The 22,760-nt window shown below is 40.7% G+C and overlaps 2 protein-coding genes across 4 annotated transcripts in view; one reads left to right on the top strand and one right to left on the bottom strand.

Moving 5' to 3' along the window:
• The window catches only part of LOC126427022 (zinc finger protein 99-like), a 458,738-nt gene that overhangs the window by 252,408 nt on the left and 183,570 nt on the right, over positions 1 to 22,760 (top strand). The gene's annotated exons all lie outside the window — the stretch shown is intronic.
• The window catches only part of LOC126427021 (neprilysin-2-like), a 266,242-nt gene that overhangs the window by 90,959 nt on the left and 152,523 nt on the right, over positions 1 to 22,760 (bottom strand). For all 3 annotated transcript variants that reach the window (XM_050089185.1, XM_050089183.1, XM_050089184.1), the window contains one exon: positions 20,156 to 20,332. In XM_050089185.1, the coding sequence (XP_049945142.1) occupies positions 20,156 to 20,332 (177 nt within the window). The remainder of the gene's footprint in view (positions 1 to 20,155; positions 20,333 to 22,760) is intronic.

Genomic DNA, 22,760 nt, shown 5'->3' with positions numbered 1-22,760 from the left:
CTACATCAACAATAAGAAATAAAAATATAGCAATACGTAAAATCGAGTGCCGGGTATCTGAAATTTTATAGCATTAATATCAAGTAATATTATGTTCATTTTGTACAGTTTTCTGTTTAAACGTGTTTCTTTTATTAAAATTAACTTTAATATTTTTTTGAATATATTTTGTGTATGTTAATACAGGCTTTAACATAAAACCAGAATTGTTCCACTGAAACAGTCCTATCGGGGGAACATCTGCAACTGAGCATTATAGCAAAGCTTTAAAATACCGCTTCAGTTGAAAGGTTCTTTTTATTTAGAACACGACCGGTTTCGGGCTCTTATACGCCCATCATCAGGTGTTATAACCTTTTGCTGTGACCCCAATCACTGCAGTGGACGTGTACAGGACGCGGTGTCTCATCTTGCTCTGCGCTCGTTGGTGATACGCCGCATCCTGTACACGTCCACCGCTGCGCTCGGGGTCACATCCCAAAGTTATAACACCTGATGATGGGCATGTAAGAGCACGAAACCGCCTGTGTTCTAAATAAAAAGAGCCTTACAGCTGAAACTGTATTTTCAAGCTCTGTTCCACTGAATTAGGAGGATGAAATTTTTATGGTTATTTAAATATAGCGGTCGTCAGACCGCACCTGGGACAATGTGTGACAAAAAAAAAGACCTGGGAAGCTAAGAGCTTAAAAAAAAATAAGACACTTGCCAAACCTTTTACATGATTGCTATAATTCTAATATAATTTAATGAAAATGATGTATTTAATCTCTGTAACAAGTTTCATTAACACAGATATAGTAGTTTCGCAGAAAGTTGTACCTACAGTTAAAAATTTCATTCTTTCAGGAAAACGCATTTATGTAATCTTTTCAACCTACATTCAAAGTTAAAACTTGCCAGGTTCATAGCTGTCAGCGTTGTGCGTTTGTGTATGCTGCAGCTTACGTTTGGAATCCATCTTTCGAATTTTGGCCTCTTCTCTTACCTGTACTACACCTTCCTCAGCTGGTCAGTTGACAGTAGCGCATTCATCACGTTCACCCCAGGTTCTGTACCTACATCACTGAAAAGTTTCAGCCTGCTGGCTAATCCATCACTGGAACACAACGCTATATTCATGAAGCCAGTTTTTATGGGTTTTACGCCCACAGAAGCTTTTTTGGGCAAGCGTTTGCATTCACACTTATTGAAGCTTTCGTTGGGATTCTGACTTCTTGCACGTATGTGTTTAGCAAGCAAGTATTTATCGGCTACGTCTTAGCTAAATCTAGAGATAGATTTTATAACGTCTGCGACTGACAGTGGAAGGGGATGGTTCTCTCTATACAGGGCGAACATCAATAAAACTGACAAACTGCAGGGTAGGATTCCTGACTGGACGAACAGGAAAAAAGGTCCTATGAACATGTGTACAGAAAAGCATCGTTCCCGTGGTAGGTGACAACTACAAACACAATAACCTTGTTTCCTAAAATCAAGCGCTGTTTCAAATCACTACGGCGTGTGAAAGGAAAGCACTACGCTGAAATGATATTCAGCTGTCACTTACATACGCTTAGCGCCAGGTTCACCAACTTGCAAAGCAGTGGTCAAATAATAAATGGGGTAAAAACAAAGAAAGGCCGCTGCAGCCTGAATAAACGCAGAACAATTCACACCAGGTAGAAGGGGTCTTGTAATTGCTAAGAGAATGCTCTTTCTTCTTACGCATCAGATGTACGAACACCACACGTAATCTGGTTTTGAAAGGACCGACGTGTAAACAAAGTTAAAAGAATTCTTTATTTCGATGCATCTTCGCTTCCGGGTTCCTTTAACGTGACTAGATATTTTGGTGATCCACTCGTCCTCCTTCTCAGGACAGTCGATGCTGCAGCTGAGTCCCACTGAAAACTGATGCAAACGTTGGAGACTGTCTTCCCATAGACTCTCAAGCACCTCAGGTCTACACGGCACGTGCGACGCCCACCACAGACGCTGCCACTTGGAACTGGGCATAACAGAAAACCACCACCAGTAACTGCCCTCAAACACCAGGTCTGGCCACATTGAGGAACAATATGTTTTGGATGCAATAACGGCGCGGTTACGTTTGGTTGTCGTACGGAAAGCGTCCATTCATCCTGTGGTGAATTTCTTCTTCTGCAGTCTGGTCCACAGGCCTTACCTGTTGAAAACGAATGATGTTCCTCTACTGGAAAAAGCTGTAGTAGAACCAGTAGCTTTATACAAATCCAATGGGTGCAACATATGTTCTCCCGTATCAAGTTATCTGAGCGATTAATTGAACGGTAGTTTATGTGTGAAAAATTCGGTGTATCTGGAATTGTTTGATATGCAAACACCGTCAAGCCCATACTGCTCTTCACTTCTATTTTCAACATTCGCATGTAATCCCAGCTTATGGCATCGCACTAAATCTAATGCGAAAAAGAATAACAAAACGGATTATCTGTGACAGAGAGATTGCTCACATACTACACAATTTGACCGCTACTAACGTTCAACTTGTGGTTACGGCTTGTATATCCTGCCACGCCGAGTTTGATTATTCAAAAGTCATAGTTTACAAATTAAAACCGGAATTTCACGTATTCTTTTTTCTCACATGTTCGCATACACTTAGCGTAACTCCACGGTCAAACTTTAATCATTATTCTGCAGAGCTCTCACATTTATTCAGAGCCCCTTACATCCGCATCCAAACATGCTGATGGCTAAGCTCCAAACTGCACTCTTTAGGCTTCACGAAGCAACTCTTTAGTCCATGCATTATGGGTGAACGTACTGTCCTCTTACTGGCTGATATACATCATTAGCCATCCCGATATTATTATTAATCAGCACAATCCCAGGTCTGTTACCTTTCATCAATCATAATTTAATAGCTTTAATGAACGATTTCCTAATCGGTCAAATTTAGAAAATTCACATTTATGAAAATAAGTCCCACGTTAAATAACAGAATTATCATAAAATGTTGGCTTTCTCGTGATTATGACTCACTCACTCAGTACACTGTTCTCATGCTAAAGTGTACTCAGTTAATAGACATAACATGTTTATTAATATGAATGACGGAACGAAAGTAAGATAATAAATTATTATTATCTTACTTTCCATTCGCACCGTCATTCACATTAATAAGAAAATAAAATTCTCAATAATTAATGAAAGTCTCAATAGTCACAATAGCTCAGTTCTGTTTTCATAATATCTTTTAACTACGTATTATCTTATACAGAGGGTTCCAGAGTAATGTAGACACTCTATAATAGTTAATATCTTTTGCATAGGCCATATGTAACATTGACAGCGCTTGTTCCTACCTCTTCCGTGTTAACGCTTGAAACCAACATCTAAGTCACGTGACTAGGGGCAGAAAGCCGAGTTCCTTTCATTACGCGCTGTGTGAATTGGGGCTGACAGTTACAGTTTCTCCGATTTGTAGGCGAGATGAAGCATTGATTTTGACAGTTGATGGAACTGTAATACTACTCTCACACATGTAGTAGTCCAGTGAACATAGCTTCTCCGAAATTTCTGACAATAAAGCAGTGGTTAGCATTTTTAAATGTGGTCAAGTTGAAACTTATTGACAACTCTTCTAACAAGCGACAGAATGACTGTTCTTTAGTGAGTACTTGTTCTTTTTTTTCACTGTGAATTGTTGTAGTTTGCAGCTTCAACAGAAGACAAAATAAAAATTTTGAGCGCAGCATTAGTTTTATAACGATCCTGCAACAATATGTGTGAAATGGTTTAGTAAGCGTTTGTAAGAAAGGAAATTCTTTGAAGTGCATAATGTGACGTATTACACAAGTAACGGGCAAGGCGAACTCTACGTTGCGGTTTATTGGTAAAATCCTGAATCGATGCAGTCCTTCAACAAAGGAAATTGCTTACAATACGTTAGTTCGTCCAGTCTTAGAGTATTGTTCGTCTGTATGGGACGCTTACCAGTTGGATCGGATTCAAGAGACTGAGAAGGTCCAAAGAAGAGCGGCAAGATTTGTGACTGGTACATTTAGCCATCGCGAGAGTGTTACAAATCTCACAGGAAGTTTGAAGTGGGACACACTTGCAGATAGACGACGCGCTAAACGGAAGGGGCTGCTCACTAAATTATGTAGGGCATATATTGTTACCACCAACTTTCAAATGGCGCAATGATCACTATTCAAAGATAAGGGAAATTAGAGCTCGTACTGAGGCGTTCTGACAGTCGTTTTACCCTCGCGCGATCCGCAAGTGGTACAGAGGGGGGAAAATATGACTTTGGCGCGAATTGTGCCCTCCGCCACACACCGCTTGGTGGCTAAAGGAGTATATATGTAGATGTAGATGTAGTTATGCAAAATAAGCACGTATGTTTTCTGAATTTTGCTTAAAGTGCATAACTGAGATTTTCGTCACTTTACCTAATCTGTAGGATATTAAACAACTATCTAACCTGAGCATTTGTGAAGGTCTTCACTTCTGCACCTAGTAAAAAGCACAGCATTTGATCTGTAACAAAAATATGATAAATTGTGCACCATAAATGCTTAATGACTTCCTCAGCTTCGTGCCCCGAGTCACGTGACTGACAATTTGGTATCAGTAAAATGACATCATGCACAGTCTATGGTATCTGTGGTCTATGCACTTGTGCGTGGTAGCGTGAGCCATTGTTTTCTCAACAGGTCTTGTCGCTCGTTATCCAGCAAATGACAGTGCAGCCATGAATGAAGTAAGACATGAATGCGTGGTGTATGTTCTTTAGAACGTGTCCGAAAGAACACACACCACGCATTCATATGAGAAGCCTAGCTGGGCAATGGATCCAACTTCTGCAGTGCAGATGCACAAATACGTCAGACCTCCTGTGGGAATCCCCGACTAACGAACGGGACTGTAGTGGAGAGGGAGGGACTGCCGATAGGTGGCGCTCGGGGGGAGTGTGGGTGGGCCGTGAGGCGAACGGAGACAGTCCGTGCAGGTGCGAGCGGTAACGCTGTCTCCCGGACGGCGCAGTGGTTACCGCACCTGCCTAGTAGGCAGGAGATCCTGGGATCGAATCCCGTACACATTTTCGCTCGTCGCCGCTGACTCCGCTTAATGTCCCGCTGCAGCTGACAGCGAGTGATCGCCCCTTCTTTTGTCTTCTTATGGTTCAAATGACTCTGAGCACTATGGGACTCAACTGCTGAGGTTATTAGTCCCCTAGAACTTAGAACTAGTTAAACCTAACTAACCTAAGGACAGCACAAACATCCATGCCCGAGGCAGGATTCGAACCTGCGACCGTAGCGGTCTTGCGGTTCCAGACTGCAGCGCCTTTAACCGCACGGCCACTTCGGCCGGCCTTTGTCTTCTTATCTACGCTCTGAATAAGTCTACGTAGCTGCGGCGTGCGATATATGGCATATCCGTGTGATGCGCAACGGAAGGGATCAGGGCACGTTTGATAAACTGCAAGAAAATTGGCTATAGTTAATTTATACGGGACAGACTATAGCCATAAGGTCACGAACGAAAAGTATCTGAGGAATTGTGTGCGTGAGAAAAAGTAGCGCTCAGTATTAAATTCTATTACATGCCGAATAAACGATAATAGGATCTGTTGACTATACGAAAGGACGTTAAACTGAATGTAAGAACGGAATTTGGCACTTAGCTTTGAGAAAGTAAAAGCGAACTAAGTTTGAATGACTGTATCGAAGTGTAGTAATGGACCATAGTCCTTGCTGTAATTCGTTTGAGTGACGAACTATAAAAAGCAGGGACATTTCAGTTGCCGTAATTGCTGAGAGCAGTTCTAGGATCAAACCTCCTTTTCCCTGCACACAAAACGCATTCATCATGATCATTTAATTAATATAAGTGTTGTTAATAAAAAACTGAAGTGATTCCCTCAGTAGCGTGTGTACTAGTCAATGATAATCATAGCCAAGCTGCAAACTGTATCTCTGGATGACGGAAGGGTCGATTCTAAAATATGACGAAGCGTAAATTGTGACTTAAAAGCTGTTTTATATTTCATCTCCAATCGGACAGAAATAACACAGAATGAAAAGCAGTGACGGTAAGCAGTAACGGCGGAAATAGGAAGTTAAAATAATAACTGATATCCAAAGACGTTATTAACTATCTTGTATCCAGTAACGCAGTAACAAATGAAGTGTGATCGACTGTGCAACATGTCAACATTAATTTTTATTATTAAAACCTGAAATTTAGTCGCCGTTACAGTGAAGATGTTTGTGGCTGTCAATCTGACACGTGGTATAACGAAAAGTTGGGCATATACAGCAGATAACAAGATCAACACCTTACTTCAGAGAAGTCGACGACAGCAGATCGACGGAGTGCGGCTACAACGTACAACGGCGATGACGTAAAAGTCACACCCAAACCTCCAGGTGACAGCCACATCGGTACCAAACGTTGTATGTCGATGGAGTATCAACCAGTACTTCGATGTGGATGTACTTCATAGTACGTGCTGTCCTCCAGCACAACATGCATGAACGATAATTAAAAGTGACACCAGGACGACGGAGGACAGAAAAAGCGCTTCTGTGAATAATTGCTTTGTAGATCTCGCGTGGGAGAGTGCGTAGAGGGTGAGGTCCTGCATTCAAACCCCACTGATGACAATTTTCTTTACTGTTTAAGCTTGAAATTGTTGTGTGGGAGACCATTTTCCTGAAATGTAAAAGGACTTTTCGGAGTTTGTAGCAATGTTCTTTTGGCAGTCTGCTTTCGCTTCATTGACTGAACGTAGGAAACCTGTAGAGCACATTTGTGATGTGATGTGATGTTCCGTCGGACATGTGCGACAGAAGCGACACCACTGGTGATGAAGCAGCTCGTGCATTTGTAGTTTCACAGAAGAAACATAAATAATCGGAACATGAGGGTAAAGAAACAATTTCACCACACGTGCGGAACTATTAATAGTCCCGTATAACACTTTGAAGCAGAATGCAATAAAAAATACTTGTTGTCATCTTTTGGGTATGAATCCAGGAATCTTGGTACGAGGATCTAACGCTCTACCAACTTCCCCACAAAAGATACACACATTAGTCACTCACAGTTATGCTTTCCTGTGCTCTGGTAGTTCTGGTGTCACTTTTAATTAACGTTTACGCCCGTTCTACTGGACGACAGCACACAGTACGGAGTTCTGGTTGATACTCTGTAGACATACAACGTTTGGTATCGATCACAGTGTCTGAAATCTGGAGGTTTAGGTCTCAGCCACAAACACATACAACAGTATATCGTATTCGGGATAAATTTGAAGCTGAAGGTACTGTTCAGGAAAGGTCTCGTCGACCAACAACATCCACAAGTCCAGCCTCCAGCGCTGCTGTGATGCAACACACTACTAGATCACCTCAGAAACCTGTGAAGCAGGGCGTACACGGAAGAGGCGTAAGCCGATCAAGCGTACGACCAATTCTGAAGGCTGCAAAGTGGAAAGTGTACTTCCAAGATCGCTGCACGCTATGAATGGGGACGACCAGGATTGAAGGATGGTGTAGTGAGAGTGGTTTGAAGGCATGACCCGCGAGGATGACCGGTTTGCAGGGATGGCTATGTAACCTGACGAGCTGTAATTTGAGCTGAATGGTACTGTAAACCACCACAGCTGCGTGTGCTGGGCTCCTGAAAATCCTCATGTTCACTTGGACAAACATGTACATCTACTGTGTGTTACTGTGTGGTGTAGTCTCTCATCATATTGCCTGATTGACCCATTCTTCTTCGAAGTTACCGTAACTGGTGGATCTCCATATGCTGCAAACATCCGTTTTACCTATAACCCGCGACATGTTTGGAAATGAAAGATTTTACCCACAACAAGATGGCGCTCGTCTCACTACCACAGAGATGTAAGAGCCTACTTTGATGAAAATCTTCCTGGACGATGCAGAGGTCGAATAGGAGCTGCTGACTGCCCACCACGGTCTCCAGACCTCACACCTCGTGACTTCCACTTATGGAGGACCTTGAAAAATAAAGTTTATCAACACCAAGTCAGCTACACTGAACGAGCTACGAGAAACCACCGAGGTACCCTTTGTGGGCACTGACAGCCGTAGTTCGGCCAACAGTTCAACGGCATCGGCGATGTTTGGCTGCTGCTGGAGTCACTTTGGACACGCAAAACGACTTTCCCCCTGTGGAAGAATTTTAACGGTATGTCACTTTGTTCCGTTAATAATGACTGCCAAAGAGTGTGTACATTTTTCTTGATCCCTCTACAGTCAATAAGATGCTGGCAGCTTTTGGCCACAGTAGTAACTACTTGCAGACAGCCACTGGATCAGACTGCATCTGTCTGGCCATAACCATGACTCTTTGTATCTACCTGTTCAGTTCCGTCTGTTACTTACGTAGGCGCTAGGCAAGGTGCTACCCTCGATGCCAGAAAGAACGCCCTTCTAAGAGGAAAACCCTTGTCTCTATTAAACAAGTTGCCTGCCAAACAAGGAGCAATTTCTCTCCTATAAAGACTGTTCTAGAAATCAGACATATCAGCGACTATCAGGGTCTCGTTAAATTTAACCACATGCTCCTTGGTGGTCCGAGGATAGTCTCCGACTGCAGTACATCGTTGGCACCAGTCTTCTACCAGGGACGGCGTCACAGGCCCAGACGCAGGGGCGTCGTATATGGTATGATGCCTACATAGGGCAATAGTTACTAACCTTGGCGTCAGTTTTCAGTGTGACTCGGTAACAACAGCGTCTTTCCTGGCGGATAGTAGGAGAGCCAAAACATCGGATCATGTCGATTTTAAGATCTGGTAGCATACTCAAGGAGGCTGGCAAGGAGTTAGTGTGTTTAAGTGAAAGTGCAGTGTGATGGACTACTAATCAGAAAGTCTGATGTTCGGAGCATAGTTCTGAAACAGACGCTGCAGAAGTCGATTTGGTCATAGGAAGATGGGAGGTCACCATAGTGGGTCGACTGGGGCATGGAGATAGGCAAGGCTTCAGCAGAGTGCTGACCGGCTTAAGCGGCAAAAGAGGGCCATACACACCAGCTGTGCACAGACTTCGGCTAGCCTGGCGGCCAAACCACGAGTTATTAAGGCTGTTAATCTTTGTTGCTACATTAATTTGAGGGGTCTTTGCCTCAGAGATGATGGTGTTACTTTGCATAGAGCAAGTGTTCCACCACCATCTTAGCAAATGCGCGAGTAAACTGAAAGGTGATTTGGAGGACTACTAAAAGAAGAGTCGGGATGGTTCATAGGTCGATTTCTATAACTTGAGATGTTTAATAAACATATTTACATTCGCTAAAATGGTATGGAACAATAATTACTGAAACATTTTCCAGTGTTATTGCTAGGTTTACAAATTCCATGTCCTTGCGAACTTTCCTATGAAAAATATTGTGCATAAGCACTTCAGAACAGTTAGGGAACAAATTGTGGCCAGCACGCAACTCTCAATTCCTAGAAGATGCCGACAAGAATGCGGATTTGACTTATCTGTAGGACTGTGACTATTTACAACAGTACAAGTCAACATTACCAATTTTTACATAACTAAACTTAAATTATGTAAAATACTACTGGGTGACTGTATACAGCCCATTTTCTTTGGAGTGGATGTTAGTTACAAACCACAGTAGTCCATGGTTGCTATATTGTGTTCCTATGTTAACTGGGCTCATCTCGTTCTTAGAAGTTGAGTCACCTTCCTATATCGTTAGCATCGTCACACTCTGTGAACAGGCTAACCTTCATTACGGCTGTGAACCTAAAATACTATGAGTAGTAATGCTATGCTAATTCCACAACACTTTCTTTACATTGTGACATTTTGGCATGTTACATTGGGACAGTCTGCCATATTTCGTTAACAACATGTGACCAAAGTCAATGACTTACTGATGTCATCAGTGATATCATCATCCCGATCAGTGGGAAGCCAGTTCTCTCCCTTTCTCCCCCTTTTAGCAGCAACCAATCATAGGGCAGTACTGAAAATAAACAATCAATCAAGATTCCAAGATGGAGGAAATAGGATAACTGTGTAAGTGGGAAATTAAACACCCTCTCCCCTCCCCCATCTCCAACCAATCACAGTGCAGTAATTATTGTCTTCAACCAGTCATTGACCAGTATGAGAAATTAAAGCACCAATCAATAATTGAAGTTCATGTAACTAAGCCAATGGTGTTAACAGAAATCAAAAACCCTCTCCTCCTCCCCCTCTGTTCCTTATCAGCAGCCATTCATAGCACAGAATTATAACGAATAACCACTGAAAAAATACAAGGTCGTGGAATTTATCCAACTGTGCTGAGGAATAACTAAAACTCCTTCCCTTAGTCCTCAGCCTTGTATCCTATCAATTAGACCATAGCATTAAAATGATGTGCCAGATAGGCAGAAAAAATTACATAACCTCAACTTGAAGGTCAAAGATAGTTATGTACTCACACAAACTCTGTATTTCAAACACAATATATTAAAATGGCACCTAAAAATCGTTCCACATTCAAAGATGTATATTATTTATAGAAAATAGTGCACACACACGCTGAATAATGTAACTACCTCCCTCCCTTCACCATTTATCATAGCCTAGCATTGATACCATTAAAATTAAAGAGCCAGTCGTCCACCTCTGGGTTATGCTCAAAAGCTTCCCAATTATTTGAATTATTTACAAGAAACAACATAACTCTCTCTCTTTTCTTCTCCTATACGAGTCAATTACAACTTAGCCTCATATCACCTGTGCTCAAAAGCATCCAAATGACATCAATTATTCATCAAAAAACAGATCACAGACCTACCTCTCCTCTCCTCCTATCAGAGTCTAGTATTTTAGTCATTATTAAAATGAAAGAGCCAATTATAATCTGTCTCTATATGGCCAAAAGTTTTCCAAATACTTATCAAAAAATATGTCAAAGTATCTGAACTGTGTAACATGAGAAACTACATTTGCATTGCTGACTTAAAAAAACAGTTTAGGGATTGGTTCACGAGTAACATCACTAAATTTCATTCCAAGCTATATATCACACATTTTGGAATACTGGAAAGAGTATTTAACATACACTCTAAAAATAATTAAGAATCAAAAATTACAAAATGTAATTAACCAATTAGTAATGCATAGTTATCGAAAATGAGTTTTCTTTAAATGACAACTGAAAACCCTCAAAACGCAAAATAAAAGCAACTGCTGTTTCATGTCACAGTTGCTTACTGTCACCAACAGGTGACACCATTAGTAAAAACGTTAATTGTTTGATCTTTGTGCCATGAGATGTCGGAACTGGTAAAAATTTCAAGGTTCGATCTATGCTACACATGTGGTATATGACACAAAAGGGCATCAAATTCATTATTATCCTCATCTATGGTGCTTGTCAAATGCCACAAGATTCCTAAATGTCTGCAAAAATACGTATGCAGTGCAAAAAATTTCAATGTTTGTGTCGAATGTTGTAATTTTAATTTCATCACACACAGTCAGGATATTAGGAACTATCTATGATTGTGAACTGTTAAGTAAGCACTCCAACGCAATTTCCATGCCTAAACAATTTCAAATAAGAGCTGAGCATTTTCTGCAACTATGACAGTTGTCGAGTATCAAAATACTCTTTCCAAGTCCAAACTGTCTGCAAAAGTACGTCTACAATTGAAATCGTTCCCATGTTCACATCAAGTATCATACCGTTATTTTCCACATACACACATAGCTATCAAATGAGTGCCTAAAACATGATTGTCTATAATGTTATTTCTGTTCTAGAATAATTACAAAAAACAGTTGACTTTTTAGAGACGGCCAAAATGAGGTCGGTATTGTAAAACTAACCTAACCAGGCTTATAACTGCAAAAAAATACGTGTTAGCTAAAATACATCGCTAAGCGCTCAAGCATACGAAGAAACAGACAGTCTGAATGTAATTAGCTCGCCTATTTTTGACGTAAGCCTCAGTACACCCTTAGATTAAATAGTTTCACTTCTAAATTGTTCTCAAGCACCGGTTAAAGATGAATAAATACAGCACATCTTAAGCATAATGTAATCAATCACTATTATCACTTTTATTACAAGTAAATCAGGTCTACTAGAGGTTATATACAAAACAACTTCTGACAAAGATTGCAATATTTAGAAATCAGAAATATGGTGCTAAGTTCTCTAAAAGGTTTCCTTTAATCAAAAATTAAATAACACCTTCTTGCAATAAAGGATGTGACTCACGCAACATACTGTAAAGACGAACGGAAAGAATGTTAGGAAGAAGGTGTCTGGTTTTTGGAAGGAAGACCTTACATCCCGTCGATTTGAGAAGGGAAGAAGGTGTTTTATTATGACATATCACTTGAACTGCAGACCGACATATATATATATATATATATACACACAACTCATGAGATAAGCAGATACAGTCACTGAGAGATGTGACATCTTCAGAGACGAAGACAGGGTCGATAACCCGAATATAAAATTTTTTAATAGAAATTGTCTATTATTTATGGTGTTATATCTGAAATTCCTCACGTTTCTCAAGCAAAATGAAGCTTCAAATTAAACACTGCAGCACGTAATCGTCTGTATTACTTATTAAAGTGCACACACCTTGCGTGCTTATCGTAATATGCAAGAGCTCTACGAAAATTCGAGCATAATTAATTTGTATTTTATGTAAGAGTTCTCACCCTTTGCCAGCACAGTGTAGCTTCGAAGTAAATATTCCAACATTTAAACTCTCTGCATAGAGCTTGCGTGTTGGCGGTACTGACAGAAATTATTAGGTTAAGCAGCACCCGTTTTCGACGTAAGTTCGACAGGCTCAGCGCATTTCTAAATTTGTAATAGTTGGTTCCATATTAGCACTACTGCATAACTATCTTGCTGCTTAAAATGCATCAATATTGCTCTCACGTCTATATGCACATTAAATACACACTACCACACTTTGTACGCAAAGATGTCGTCTAGTAACTAGATGCGACGGTGTGTATGTGACGTATTACGACAGAGAAAGGAGCCTGTGACCAATGGAGATGCCGCCACTGATTACCCCACAGTCTTAACACAACACACTCATGCCATATTAATACACGCCTTACCACTGAGGTTCCAACCATGGAAACGCATTGTGGAAATAAAAAAATTGGTAACAGTAAACTTGTTGTTTATTCCTAGTTTCCTTCCTTGTGCCAATAAGTGTCTGTCCAATTTCTGACGGATGTCCATTTCTCTTTAGTTGAACTAGTTACTGTAATATTCATTATCACAGTATCTGCAGCATCAAAAAACTTAAAACATACATCGTCGTTTGTCCACTTCAGTCTACTCTTCCTCGTTATTAAATTTTGAACTGAATCTGCGTCTCCTCCTGGGTACGCCATGCACTGCTATATCTAGTTTAGGAGTTTCTCTCTCATCATGACGTAACCCAGCTGTTATCTTTCCGTGTCTCCAGGTAATTCCATATATATCTCCCCCACTTGTGAATCCTGAACAAGTCATTTGCTATTACTATCAGAAATAGAAAAATTAAGGGAAGTAGGAACATAACGACTATTCACGTTGGCGTGTACAATATATGAGACTGGCGAAATACCACCAGACTTTCGGAAAAACATCTGCCACACAATTAAGAAGATATTAACACCCGCCAAGTGCGAGAATTACCGCACAGTCCCCGTAACACATCATGTTTCCAAGTTGCTGACGAGAATAGTATAGAGAAGAATGGAAAAGAAAATTTAAGATCTGTTAGATGATTATCAGTTGGGCTTTATGAGAGGTAAAGGCACGAGAGAGGCAGTTTTGACGTCGTGTTTGATAATGGAAGCAAGAACGAAAAAAAAAAATCAAGACACGTTCGTAGAATATGTTGACCTGAAAAAGGCCTTCAGCAATGCAAAATGGTGCAAGATGTTCGAAATTCTGAGAAAAAGGGAAGAAAACTATGGAGAACGATGAGTAGTATGCAGTATGTATAAGAACCTAGAGGGAACCGTAACAGTGGGAGACAAGGAAGGTAGTGCTCGCATTAAAAATAGTGTAAGACGTTGGTGACCCCGACCTCCCCATGAACGATAGATTTTGCCCTTGTTGGTTGGTTTGCGTGCATCAGCGATAAAGATAGATGTACTGTAGGTGCAACCACATTGAAGGGGTAACTGTTGAGAGGTCTGGCAAACATGTGGTTCCTGAAGAGAGGCAGCAGCTTTTTCAGTGATTGCAGGGGCAACAGCCAGCATGAGTGACTACCCTGGCCTTATAACATGAACCAAAATGGCCTTGCTATGCTGGTACTGCAAACGGCTGAAGCAAGAGAACACTACAAACATAATATTTCCCGAGCACATTCAGCTCTCCTGTATGGTTAGATGATGACGGCATTACCTTTAGTACAATATTTTGGAGGTAAATTAGTCTCCTCATTCGGAACACCAGGACTACACAGGAGGACGTTGTCACAAAGAGAACCAAAACTGGCATTGTACAGATCGGAGTGTGGAATATTGGATCGTTTAATTTTGTACGTAGATTATAAAATTTAGCCAGGGAAATGGGTCAGTTGTAGGTAGATTTAGTGGGCATTAGTGAAGTTTGGTGGCAAGAGGAACAGGACGTCTGGTCAGCCGAATACAGAGCTATAAATACAAAATCAAATAGGGGTGGTGCAGCAATGCCCTTAATAATGAATGAAAAATAAGAATGCTGGTAAGCTACTATGAACTGCATAGTGAACGCATTATTGTAGCCAAAAAAGACACAAAGCTCACAACTGCCATGATAGTGCTAGCTTATATTCCAACTAGCTCCGTAAGTGATGAAGAGATTGAAGAAATGTACCATCAGACAAAATAAATTATTCAAATAGTTAAGGGAGATGAAAATTTAACTGTGATGAAGGGTTGAAATTCGATAGAAGCGAAAGGAAGAGAAGGAAAAATAACAGGATGATGGAAAGAGGAAACCACCTTCTAGAATTTTGCACAGAACATAATTTAATCATCGCTAACACTTGGTTTAAGATTTATGGAAGAAAGCTGTATGTGTGGAAGAGACCTGAGACACTGGAAGGTTTCAGACTCAATTGTGATGCTAAGACAGATATTTCACAACTGGATTTTAAATTGTAAGATATTTCCGGGGGCAGATGTGGACTGTGACCACAATATGGGCCTATTGGTCATGAACTCTAAATTAAAACTAAAGAAATTGAAAAAAGATAGAAAATTAACGATATGGGACCTGGATAAGTTTAAAGAACCAAAGGTTGTTCGGAGTTTTAGAGGGAGCTTTAGGGAACGATTGAGTGGAAGAGGGGAAAGGAATACAATGGAAGGCGAATAGGTAGTTTTGAGGGGCGAAATAGTAATTAATTAATGAAAGGAGAAAATACAAAAATGCAGCAAATGAAGGTGGCGAAAGGAAATACAAACGTCTAAAAGATAAGATTGAAAGAAAGTGCAAAATGGCTAAGCAGGAACGGCTAGAGGAGAAAACTAAGGATTTATAAGCACATATCATTAGGGGAAAGAGAGATACTGTCTACAAGAAAATTAAAGAGGCCTTTGAAGAAAAGAGAAGCAGTGGTATGAATAACGAGATCTCAGATGGAAAACCAGTCCTAAGCAAAGAAGGGAAAGCTGAAAGGTGGAACGAGTATATAGAGGGTATACACATGCGGGATGAACTTGCAGGCAATTTTGTGGAAATGTAAGAGGACGTAAATAAAGGTGAGATGGAAGTTATGATATTGCGAAAAGAATTTGACGGAGCACTGAAAGTCGTAAGTCGAAACAAGGCTCCAGCAGTAGACGACATTCCGTCAGACCTACTGACAGCCTTAGGAAACCCAGCTATGTAGTGTGCAAGTTTCATTGAGACAGGCGCAATACTCTCACACTTCTAAAAAAGAATGTATTATTCCAATTCCAACAAAGCTCTTGCTAATAGGTGTGAATAGTATAGAACTATTAGTTTAATACGTCATGGTTGCAAAATACTAACACGACTTCTTTATAGAAGGATGCCAAAACTGGTAGAAACAAAAAAGACCGCATTGAGATCAGTTGAGATACTAAAGAAATGTAGGAACACGCGAGGCAATACTTACCCTTCGACCTACCTTAGAAGATAGGTTACTGAAAGGAAAATGTACGTTTATATCATTTGTAGACGTAGAGAAAACTTTTGACAATGTTGACTTGAACACTATCTTTGAAATTCTGTAGGCAGCAGAGGTACAATCCAGGGAGCGATGGGCTGTTTAGAACTTTTACAGAAACCACACAGCAGGTACGTCGAGGGCATGAAAGTGAAGCAGTGATTGAGAAGGGAGTGAGACAGGGAGACCTCTTCTGAACAGCACGTTACAAAGCATCCCAGATACACTCAATAATTTTCATGTCTGTGGAGTTTGGTGGCCAGCGAAAGTGTTTAAACTCATAAAAGTGTTCATGGAGCCATTCTGTAGCAATTCTGGACGTGTGGAGTGCCGCATTGTCCTGCTGGAATTGCCCACGTCCATTGGAATGCACAATGGACATGAATGGATGCAGGTGATCAGACAGGATGCTATCGTACGTGTCACCTGTCAGAGTCGTAACTGGAGTCCTATATCACTCCAACTACACACGCCCTACACCATGCTGACATGCAGGGTCCACAGATTCATGAGGTTGTCGCCATACCCGTACACGTCCATCCGCTCAATACAATTTGAAACGAGACTCGTCCACCCAGGCAACATTTTTCCAGTCTTCAACAGTCCATTATCGGTGTTCACGGGCCAGGCGAGGCGTAAAGCTTTGAGTTGTGGCGTCATCAAGGGTACATGAGTGGGCCTTCGGCTCCCAAAGCGCATATCGATGATGTTTCGTCGAATGGTGCGCACGGAGACACTTGTTGATGGCCCAGCATTGAAATCTGTAGTATTTTGCGCTAAGATTGCACTTCTGTCTTCAGTCGTCATTGGTCCCGTTCTTGCAGAATCTTTTTCTGGCCTCAGAAATGTCGGAGATTTGATGTTTTGCCGGGTTCCTGATATTCATAGTACACTCGTGAAATGGTCGTACGGGAAAATACCCAGTTCATTGCTACCTCAGAGATGTTGGGACCCATTGGTCACACACCGACTATAAGACCACGTTCAAACTCAATTAAATCTTGTTAAGGGGTTCCGGAATGGCTCAAAATCATGAAAAGTTCAAATTTTACTTTTTTGCGTTTTCTGAATCTGCAGACTATTACCTTTTAATAGATATATAATTTATTCAATTCCGAAGACTACAATTATTTTTAATTTTTTTTTTTGAAATATGTTCAACATGGGCGTGACCCACTGTGGCGCTGTTAAACTGCTGTCAAATGGTGTTATTATTAACGTCCGTGTTCATCAGGTACATTTTAGTGATGTGAGATAAAGTATGTGTTGTGGCTAACCTGTGATGGTTCAATATATATCGCTGGTGTGATTGTCGATTGTTTCATGTTTATTTACTCTGTCGTTATCTCGAAAATATTCGTAATTAATTCAGTTTCTTGAGTCTCTGTTTTGTTGAAGTATAATAATGAGTAAAAGTAAAGTTATTAGAAATCCTCTGAAGGCTTTTAAGAAAAGGAGAAATGTTGGAAAGCCAAAGGTATGTGTTATTACTGTAAACAATAAAGACGATAACCAAGTGAGTGAACCTAACCTCTCAAGTACACCTGCCCATAGCAGTCAAAGTGGGAAAGAAAATACTTCACAGAAGAAGCTTGGTTCAATGAGTGAAAACTATGAATGTTTTATGGGCGAATCGGATGTGAATGAAATATTTGATATGTCGGTTCTCAAAGGAATTTTTTCAAACTGTGTAAGATGTATTCATTGTAGTGAAGTTGGTCTGAAACTCTCCATAATAAAGCACGTAGGACTTACTAGTGAAATACAACTGAAATGTGATAAGTTTTCATACATGACCACCTTTTGGAACAGTGTTGCAGTAACTGCAACTGAAGAAAATGGTAGCAAAATCTACGAACACAACATTAGATTTGTTTATTCCTTGCGTTCAATTGGTAAGGGTGCTACTGCAGGTGCAATTTTCTGTGGCGTCATGAATCTTCCAAATCCCCCAACCAAGTTTACGACCTATAATAAATTAATAGGGTCTAAAGTAGAAGATGTCTGTATAGAATCTATGAAGAACGCTGTGGAAGAGGCAGTAATGGAAAATAATGGTAACAGAGATTTGATTGCAGCGTTCGATGGTACCTGGCATAAACGGGGACACACATCTCTTCATGGTGTAGTATCTGCCACCAGTATGTATACAGGGAAAGTTTTAGATGTAGCAGTAATATCAAAGTATTGTAGATGTCCACAAAAATATAAAGGTACACATGAAAATAATTGCAAAGCTAACTATAGTGGCAGTAGTGGAGGAATGGAAGTGGCTGGTGTTGCTAGTATATTCCAGCGTTCTGAGGCGTGTGATAAAGTGCGATATGTTAATTACCTTGGTGACGGTGATTCTAAAAGTTTCAAACATGTTCAAGGACTGAAGCCCTATGGTGATGATGTTGTAGTGCAGATATTTGAGTGTATTGGACACGTACAGAAGCGAATGGGAACAAGACTTCGGCGACTGAAAGCTTCGTACAAAAAACAAAAACTCAGTGATGGTAAAGGGTTGGATGGGAAGGGAAGGTTAACCGACAGTGTAATTGACAAGATACAAAACTACTATGGAATGGCTACTAGGCAAAATACACAAAGTGTCGACGAAATGAAGAAGGCTGTTTGGGCTCTTTTTTTCATACTTCTTCAACCAATGAAAATCCTCAACATAGCTTGTGTCCCAAAGAAGAAGACAGTTGGTGTAAATATAACAAAGGACTACTAACTGGTGAAGTGTACACTCATAAGCATAGTCTGCCTCATGCAATAATGGAGGTGATAAAACCTATTTTCAGAGACTTAGCAGCACCTGAACCGTTGAAAAAGTGTATTCGCGGAAAAACTCAAAACCCCAATGAAAGTGTAAATAGTGTTATATGGTCGAGAATCCCCAAGACTGTATTTGTTGGAATAGAAACACTTCACTTTGGTGTGTATGATGCTGTTGCGACTTTCAATGATGGTAACATTGTAAGGTGCAAGGTATTTAGAAATATGGGAATGAAGATAGGTTCTAACATGGTACGAGCGATGCTTGCTTTAGACAAGGAACGCCTTCGGGCTGCAGACAGGGCTGTAAAGAGTCTAGAAATACAAGCAAGAGTAAACAGGAGGAGGAACAAGAGGAAGCTGGAGGAGTAGTTTGCAGAGGATGAAGATAATCCATCCTATGGACCTGGAATGCACTAAAAAGTTAATCCAATCTTTGTCGCTCGATTCCCAATACTTTTATTTTCTCATACTAATTACATGTTTTCTAAGAATTTTCCAAACATATTTGTTTCAAACTTTCAGTAAATGTTACACAGTACCTTCTGCATAATTTAACACAGCCTTTTTCCAAAAAACTGTATATTTTTGAATATATAAATAAAAAATTGCAAAAAAATGTTGTGAATTTTCATTACAATTGAAAAAAATCATCTTTAATAACTGAACTAAAATTTTGTAAAATCCCTGTGTTAAGTTGTAGCCCATATTCCAAAAAATAATCTGTAAAAAGTTCCACTTCCTACCTCAAATACTTTGTGAGCAAAGATGTAATTTATAAGCGTTATTTTAACATTGCAAGTATAGGGCGTTCCGGAGCCCCTTAACATGCCATTGTAGCAGCATTAGCCGATCTAACAACTGCATCAGATACTTGTTGTCTTATATAGGCGTTGCCAACTGCAGCGACGTATTCTGCCTGTTTACTTTGTATTTGAATACACATGCCTATACCAGTTCCTTTAGTGCTTCGGTTTCTATACGGCGCTCAAATTCAGTATCTACGTTTCTACAACAAAGAATGACATGGCTGGAGGTTCACATGTAAGGACCCAACTTACGATGTTACTATATTTTTCAAACATATTATATTCCAACTTTGAAGTTTATGACAACTCTTAGAACCAATGTTATATCGAGGATTAAGCGAGAGTTGGCACGACAGTGATGGAAACTGTACTCTCCTCACTCACCGTACCATATACTCACTATGGCCAGATGTCTCTCGAACTCGAGGGACTGCCTGAGCTCACGCTGTGCGCGCACTCTGTCACCACCCAGCAGAACTGCTAGGTCCACCTGGTACTTGTAATACGCATCCACCTGCTTGTTTGGGGGAGGCCTCAGAAGGAACTCGTGACTTAGTCCTGGCGATGCCCGGTCCAGCTGCAGAAGAGTGAGGGAAGTATTAGCTCCTGTCACAGATACAGAAAGAAGGGGAATAGTGGGAGAGAGAAGGTGACAGAGATCGAGAAGGAGTGAACGAAAGATCCAGAGAGAGAAAGAGTGACAGACGCTGACAGAAAACTATAAAGCAAGTGTACAGTGAGAAAGGTACAAAATGTGAGAGGGACAGAGAGGGTGATCAAGCAAGGGACAGAGAGGCCATGTGAGAGAAAGTAAAGAGCAGTATTAAACTGAGAGAGACGAGACAGGCTGAGTCAGAGCAAGAAACAAAGAAGGGGGACGAGAGGGAGAGAGTGAGAGAGAGGGAAGGTGAGAGACTGTGAAAACAAGCAGGAGAGTAGCAGACAGTGAGAGAGAAAAAGAGATGGTGAGTGAAAGAGAGACAGAGAAAAAATAAAAAGAAAGAGAGAAACTGAGAATAAGAAAGTACAAGATAGTGAGAGGGAGGGAGAAATCTAAAGACGCAGATTTGAGTAAAGAAAGTAGCATAGGAAGAGCAATAGAAAAAAGACAGAGAGGAAAAGGATGAATTAGACATAGTGAGCAAGATGACGAGGGAGGAGGAAACGCAGACCGTGACGAAAAGAAGGAGGCAAAGGGAAAATGAGAGAGGGGAAGAGACTGAGAGGGCGAGTGAAAGATACATAGGGCTATAAAGTGGGGGTGGGGGGGGGGGGGTTAATGTACAAATTCTGGGTCAGACACAGAGTGTGCTACAAAAAGAGAAGAGGGATGTTTAGAGAAAGGAAATCAGAGAGATGGAAAGACAGAAGAAAAATTAGATAGAGAGTGAGGAGGTGAGGATGAGAGGCATAAGCTGAGAGAAGACGTCACACACACACACACACACACACACACACACACACACACACACACATACACACGCGCACACACAGTGACGTGAAAGAAAGAGGAGTGAAAAACATACTGTGTGAGAGAGAGCAAATACCGAGAGGGAAAGAGTGAGGTTGACAGACAGTGAAGAAAGGGAAAAGAGGAAGGTGAAGCCAGAAAATGGCAGAAGGAGCTAGATAGAAAGACGAAAAGTGTGAGATAAGGAAAGAGATAAAGTATAGCTCCGAGAATCAATGAATGAATAATAGAGTCAGAGGGAGAGTTAGGGGAAGGAAGACAAGGAAAGATGGGATATGTAAAGAGACACTGAAGTAGGTGAGAAACACAAGGATGGGCTGCAATGAAACACACACACACACACAAATACACACACGTGAGAGAGAGAGAGAGAGAGAGAGAGAATAAGGGGGAGGGGGAGTAATGCAAAGAAAAAGAAATACAGAGAGGAAGAATGACACTGATGGAATGTCCTGAACTATTTCGATTTGGTTTCAGTTCCTTATTTAATTTACCTCAGTACTGAATTTGACTTTTCTCTTAATTAAGGTTTTTTGCTTTGTTCCTTATAACTACTGATTCTGTATTATTTACAGAAAAATTATTATGTGTGCACCATTAAAAGTAATTTTTTACTCAAAGAAACCTTTTTCCCTTATAGTTGTGTTGAATTATCAGATTTGCGATGTGTAGCAGCATGGGCAGCTTGAAATTTTTAATGCTTGAAAATTCATCCTTTCAGTTTTACTGTCTGAGTGTTTATGTTGGATTTTTTTCTAATTAAGCTGAAGAGTTTATAATTTATTTCACAATCACAGTCCAGTAGTATTTCCTTCAACTACAGCAACTAACTGTAGGCATACATTCACCACTATTACGCAAATTGCAAGACAATTCATGTACTGTACATTTATATTGAATGTATCTGAAAAACTGAAGCAGCCATTACACTCAGTTTAAGTTAAGAAAGTATGTAACACCACAACACACACACACACACACACACACACACACACATATATATATATATATATATATATATATATATATATATATATATATACTCCTGGAAATTGAAATAAGAACACCGTGAATTCATTGTCCCAGGAAGGGGAAACTTTATTGACACATTCCTGGGGTCAGATACATCACATGATCACACTGACAGAACCACAGGCACATAGACACAGGCAACAGAGCATGCACAATGTCGGCACTAGTACAGTGTATATCCACCTTTCGCAGCAATGCAGGCTGCTATTCTCCCATGGAGACGATCGTAGAGATGCTGGATGTAGTCCTCTGAAACGGCTTGCCATGCCATTTCCACCTGGCGCCTCAGTTGGACCAGCGTTCGTGCAGGACGTGCAGACCGCGTGAGACGACGCTTCATCCAGTCCCAAACATGGTCAATGGGGGACAGATCCGGTGATCTTGCTGGCCAGGGTAGTTGACTTACACCTTCTAGAGCACGTTGGGTGGCACGGGATACATGCGGACGTGCATTGTCCTGTTGGAACAGCAAGTTCTCTTGCCGGTCTAGGACTGGTAGAAC

The sequence above is a fragment of the Schistocerca serialis genome, chromosome 11 (genome assembly GCF_023864345.2).
Source record: "Schistocerca serialis cubense isolate TAMUIC-IGC-003099 chromosome 11, iqSchSeri2.2, whole genome shotgun sequence".
Lineage (NCBI taxonomy): Eukaryota > Metazoa > Arthropoda > Insecta > Orthoptera > Acrididae > Schistocerca > Schistocerca serialis.
The sequence above is the reverse complement of the archived record's forward strand: the minus strand, read 5'-3'. Positions and strand labels throughout refer to the sequence as shown.